The sequence below is a fragment of the Gobio gobio genome (assembly GCF_949357685.1).
Source record: "Gobio gobio genome assembly, chromosome: 11".
NCBI classification, from domain to species: Eukaryota; Metazoa; Chordata; class Actinopteri; order Cypriniformes; family Gobionidae; genus Gobio; species Gobio gobio.
The window spans coordinates 6,557,616-6,563,615 of NC_137104.1; the positions used below are offsets into that span (position 1 = coordinate 6,557,616).

The 6,000-nt window shown below is 41.1% G+C and overlaps 1 protein-coding gene across 3 annotated transcripts in view; it reads right to left on the minus strand.

Moving 5' to 3' along the window:
• Positions 1 to 6,000, minus strand: part of kiaa0319l (KIAA0319-like) — a 33,414-nt gene that overhangs the window by 22,874 nt on the left and 4,540 nt on the right. For all 3 annotated transcript variants that reach the window (XM_079829209.1, XM_079829208.1, XM_079829207.1), the window contains exons 2-3: positions 5,290 to 5,427; positions 5,061 to 5,169 (exon numbers count right to left, since the gene is read on the minus strand). In XM_079829209.1, coding sequence (XP_079685335.1) covers positions 5,061 to 5,148 — 88 coding nt within the window. In that variant the 5' untranslated portion in view covers positions 5,149 to 5,169; positions 5,290 to 5,427. The remainder of the gene's footprint in view (positions 1 to 5,060; positions 5,170 to 5,289; positions 5,428 to 6,000) is intronic.

Here is a 6,000-nt window from a genome sequence, read left to right on the forward strand (position 1 = left end):
TCATTTAAAAAAGGAAAATATTGGCAGATATATTGGAAATAATATACAATTCACATGGAATGCAACTGGTTATTAAATTCAAAAAACCACCGATCTCTCAATTAAGCTCAACTGCATAGCTCAGAACAATAGGCTATTGACAATTCATGCATGTAGACTCGCATCTAGCTCTGATACGATGGGAAATAATGGCTATCCGTGCCAGCGCAAGACGAGGCTGTTTATCATACAGCTCACTAACACGTTGGATTTGTCTGCACTGACAAGTTCCAGGAAGTCAGAGTCGAGTTAGACATCCACCCCCTTCCCCAATCCCTTCATAGACACGGTTTTGTCTCTAAAGACTGTTACCGTGGCAACATAGGGTCGTTTATTATGGGGTGGCAGTGAAACTTGAACCGCAGGACACAGTTGGAAGCCCCACCCGTGGGGTTTTTGTTTGGGGCGGGGGACTATAGGCCTGTTGTGCGATTTACCCCCTTTGTGAAAACGAACACAGAGTGTCCATTATGCTTCTCACTTAGTAAACCTCCAAATTAGTGCCATCACTCATGACCGCAACAAGTCACAAACCAACAATGGTCCAACATCCTACTAGTCACTTAATGCTGCGGACTAGTCCGTCTTGTTTTAGTTTTGATATTTTTAGCTGTGTTGTTTTAGGCTGTGTTTACAATTGGCATGCTTGGTTAGATTAAAACGAGCCCTGGGGAGGTATTCCAGAAAGCAGGTTGTGTGACATACCCGGGTATGTTGAAGAGTAAGCAAGCGGATAACCTCAACTTTCGGTTCCAAAAACGGAAGTAACTTTCAGGGTAAGTAATTAGACATAGCATCTCCCTCTCTGAACATAACCTGCTCCGGAGTCACTCATGTTCCAGGGTTAGTTTGCTTAATTAGCATCAAACAAACAATATAATCCTTATTCTCAGTGAATAGAGATTATTTATTAAGCAAAAAGGTTGAAAAAACGATTGCACAACCACCAAATAGGTGGCGATGTGCATTAAGTAAATCGCCATTAAACAAAAGAAGAAGAGGAAGTAGAATGGCGTGCGCTTTCTTAGCATCTGTTTTCATGGTGACCCGTCGAGTCGTCGCTCTGTTGAGAATGTCTTGTGTATTAAACGGGAACATACTCTGAGTTGTCTGAACTTACTCCGAGACTTGTTTTTGGAACCAGCATAGAGACAGAGCGACACGCGTCAAAATCTGAAGACCACGCCCACCGGGGGGGGGACAATCAAACTCTATTGACTTTGCATTGCGTGAAGTGGCCTCCTTGTCATTTTTGACTTGTATGTTTATACTTATATGTGACAAGGTGTACAGCAAACAAGCTAAACAATCCAGAACGGAAAACCCAGACGTTTTTATAAGCTGTTGACCCAAAAAAAAGGCAATTCACCCTTCGACGCAAGTTTGATTGACAGGCGATCTGACCAATCACATCGCCGAATCTGCCGTTTTGTCCGACAAAGCAGTCAGGAGAGTTAGGAGATTACCGTCAGTGGACTTGAACTTGGAAAAACGGTGTGTACTGACGTCTTTCCTCGGTTGAAACAACATTTCTTTTAGTTCATTCATGTTTATTTCATGCTTATCAATGAACTACAAGGAAGAGATAATCGGTTCACGAGCAGCTTTAACTGAGGCGCTCCAGCAATCACGACACATTAAAGAGCCACAAAACGGTATTTATTGTTAAGATTTCTTTTAAAAAATTACAATTTCAAAGTTGAGACTTTGTTTCATATCAAAAGTAACTTGCTCTCTCCTGTCTGTCGGCGTGTTGTCAGTGTCCTCTTTGCTCCGCGATGTATTTTCTCTACGTGAGAACGTGTGTGTGTGTGGTGTGAGAGTGCCATGGCTTGTCAGACATAGCAACAGTACTAAAGGGGGCGGGTCTTTGAGAACGGTCAATTGAGACAGAGCTATATTACACTGAGAACTACGCCCACTGGAGAGGAACGTTATCAGCGACAGGAAATATAATATATAAAACTGACATTTGGATATTTGACTTAACAGTGAAGCATACTGAGTGTCAGGATCTCAAAATTGACCCATTCTTCCAGCTGAAGCTTCACGTCTTATTGCCTGTCTCCAATTTTGTCTCCTTAAAACGCTCGTTTTTTTGGGTTGACAGCTTATAAAAACGTATTTCTGTATTTTTTAGCTTGTTTGCTGTACACCTTGTCACATCGCAGATGTAGAGATGGTGGTCCAGTGGGTTAAACCACTTAACTGATATGCAGAAGGTTGCTGGTTTGATCCCAGCGGTCACCACCAGTGTGTCCTTGAGCAAGGCACTTTACTCCATGTTGCTCCAGGAGGATTGTCCCTGTAAGTCGCTTTGGATAAAAGTGTCTGCCAAATGCATAAATGTAAATGTAAATAGCAGCTTTTAGACATTGTTCTGTTTTTTGTTATAAGTCCAAAATGACAAGGAGGCCGCTTCACGCAATGCAAAGCCAACGGAGAGCGTTTGATTATGATCACAGTTTGGTACAGGCGTCAGAACCGCGTCTCCTCGCAGCAGATCTTCGTTTGTGTGTGTGACGGAGGGATTCCTGCCACTGTTTTGACTCCTTTACACATTTTAGTAGCCCTTCACGAGTTCTCAGCTGGTCAAAAAAAATACCATCATATGTAGCTACACACACACAACGATCGCATTTAGCCCTGCACACACCATTGAGTGGATGTTTGGTAAGTTTGGTTGCAAAATATACATCAAAAGCCATTTTTTTGTTTTGCGTCTTTAGGCTCTGTTAACAGGACTAAGGCTCACACTTAAGCCCCCCCCCCATTTCATCCAAGATGTACAGGTCTTTCTTTCTTCAGTCAAAAAGAAATTTAGTTTTTTTGGAGGAAAACATTCCAGGATTTTTCTTCACATAATGGTTTTCAATGGCAACCAACGATTGAAGGTCCAAATCAAAGCAGTTTCAAAGGGAGGGCTTCAGAGGCTCTGCACGATCACACACAAGGAAAAGGGTTTGATCTAGTGAAACGATCTGCCATTTAAAAAATAAATATACTTTTCAACCTAAATTGCTCATCTTGCGCTGCTCTGCGACGTGCTAGTGATTGCGCAACCACGTCGAAAACATCACACTAGACGCAGGCAGAAGTACCGCCCCCGTGTAAATGCGAAGACTAATACGAACGCCCTTTAGCAAAAAAAGAGTAAAACAACGAAGTCAGATGATTCTGAAGTTGAAGATGGAGTGTTTTTTGGTAAAGGGAGTTTGTTTTAGTCCTCTCATGTTCGCTTGGGGCGGTACTTCGGTCTACATCTAGTGTGACGTTTTTGACGTGATTGCGCAATCACTAGCACGTCGCAGAGCAGCGCAAGATAAGCAATTTAGGTTCAAAAGTATATTTATTAATTTATATTTTAAATGACCGATCGTTTGGCTAGATAAGACCCTATTCCTCGTGTGTGATCGTGCAGAGTCTCTGAAGCCCTTCCTTTGAAACTGCATTGATTTGGACCTTCAGCATTTTGGTTGCAATTGAAAACCATTATGTGAAGAAAAATCCTGGAATGTTTTCCTCAAACTTAATTTCTTTTCCACTGAAGAAAGAAAGACATGAACATCTTGGATGAGATGGGGGTGAGTAAAATATCAGGGAATTTTCATTTTGAATTGAACTAATCCTTTAAATTTGCTTTGTTCATTTGGTCCAGACCAAAATAAAAACATTTAGTCCTGTTCAGCTTAGAAAATCCACTCAATGCTGTGTACTGGGATAAATGCGCTCGTGAAGAGCTTATAAAATGTGTACAGGAGTCAAAACAGCGACAGCAGGAATCCCGCCGTCACACACACAAACCAAGATCTGCTGCGAGGAGACGCGGTTCTGACGCCTGTACCGAACTGTGATGAGCAACATCACGACTATGATGAGAAAAAAAACAGGTATGCTTGAGCAATCTGTCCTTTTTAGGGTCACATCTTGTGACATCATGTCCAGTTTTTGGTTCATTTAGATGTTTTTGGTCCGTGTTGCGTTCATATTGCAGTTGCACCAGAATTAGTTTGTAAGACTGAGACCCATCTTTTCAGGGGTCTTGTTTGGTGCGCGCCAAGGTTCAGATGACAGCGTTCACACTTATTCAAATTAACCGCACTAAAAGAGCCATCGCACCAGGGTTTGTTTTAATCAAACCAAGCATGCCAAGTGTGAACACAGCCTAAGTGTATTATTTTCTTTTCCACACATCATTCTTATGCCACTGATTTGGAGTTATTTCATACAGAGATCTAGCCTGGCGTGGCCATACTCAATTCTAGTCAGAATATGAGTCTGGTACCGCTCCATTGAGCTTTGATTATGGGGCGTGTTTCAACCGAGCCAGGAAAGACCTCAATTGGATAGACCCACAACCAGTCAGAGCAACGGAGCGACGCGTAACGTTAGTTGTCAAATGTCAACAGAACTCTTACCAAGTCCGTGTTTTTCTCCATGTCCGCGGGTTGAAGCGACCCCAATTATGTGATTATATAAACCCAGGAATGCGAATTTTAGCAGGCAACCTTGCCAAAATAACATATTTTGCCAACCAAACGTTTTGAGTAGCAATTGTGCGCGACATTGCAAAAACACTTGGAAACCCTGTCTGCACGCACGCATGATTAAGTAACGTTACAAGAAAAACATGAGTGTAAACGATCTTTGGCAGTAATAAAATAATTTAAGGATACACAGAGTACTTACCAACACGATCATCGTTTCTGAGAGAAATAGTAAAGGTGAATGCATATACGAACAAGTTCTCCGTTTAGGATAAGAGCAAATTCAACCCAAGAGCCTTCGATGACGTGGATGATAACGTTACTGTTGATCATCTGTCCATCATCGTCTAAAGCCCGCCCTGACAATTTCATTGGTCCGAACAGTTTCTGTTTGGGCATAATTCCTCCTCTATGGAGCGAGTCCAGACCGAATTGCCCGAGCAAAACATTTTGTGGGCGGGGCTAAATTCGGCTGGCATCCAGGCTAGCAGAGATCAAGAAGAATCAGAAGAAATGACTACGGGACCTGCTTACCGGAGACTGAGCAGAGGAAACACAGGTACAGTGAGGTAAACTGGACAGGCCACTTCCATCTGCACATCCTCAGCTCCGCATTGGGCATCTTCCAACTAAGAGCACAAACCTTGGAAAGAAAGAAAAAAGATTCCGAACTCATACAGTGAATTCATCTTACATACGTTAAACAAAAGCCAAGACTACAACAGACATTAATTTGTGTCATAGCAGAAAACGCTTGTCATACCTTTCCCCAAAAGCGATACAGAACGCCCAGCGATACAGGGAGGCAAATGATGTGAGATGAGAGCGGACAGGTGAAGAGTCGTCCACACAAACACCTCCTGAAGCCACAGCCGCATGGCACCACAGCGCTGTGTGAATTCTGTTCAAAATTAACAAACGGAGCGAGAGATTTAGGGCAAAAATCTTATCTCAGTCATGTTAAAATCAGCAGACAAACTTTTATGTATCAAAGTGTCCTAATCTAATTCATACTTTGCCATTATTATTTTGATTGAATGACAACTCAGCAAATACTAAAATATCAAAAATATGACAATTTGGTGATGCATAAAAGTTTCTAAATATATAATAAGCGTGTGTATACATATACTATATTAATTATATGTATTTATGTGGGTCTGTGTGTGCACATTATATATATATATATATATATATATATATATATATATATACACACACACGTATATACATACATACATACATACATACATACATATATATATATATATATATATACACATACATACATATACTATATATAATATATATATTAGGGCTGGGCAAATTAACGCGTTAACGCTGGCGATTAATTTTTTCAGCTTAACACATTAAAAATATTTAACGTAAATAACGCAGAGTCCGTTTTTATATACATTTTTGCTTAGCGTTACATGATCACGCTCTTATTCATGTAAATTCTTCCAAGCGCGAC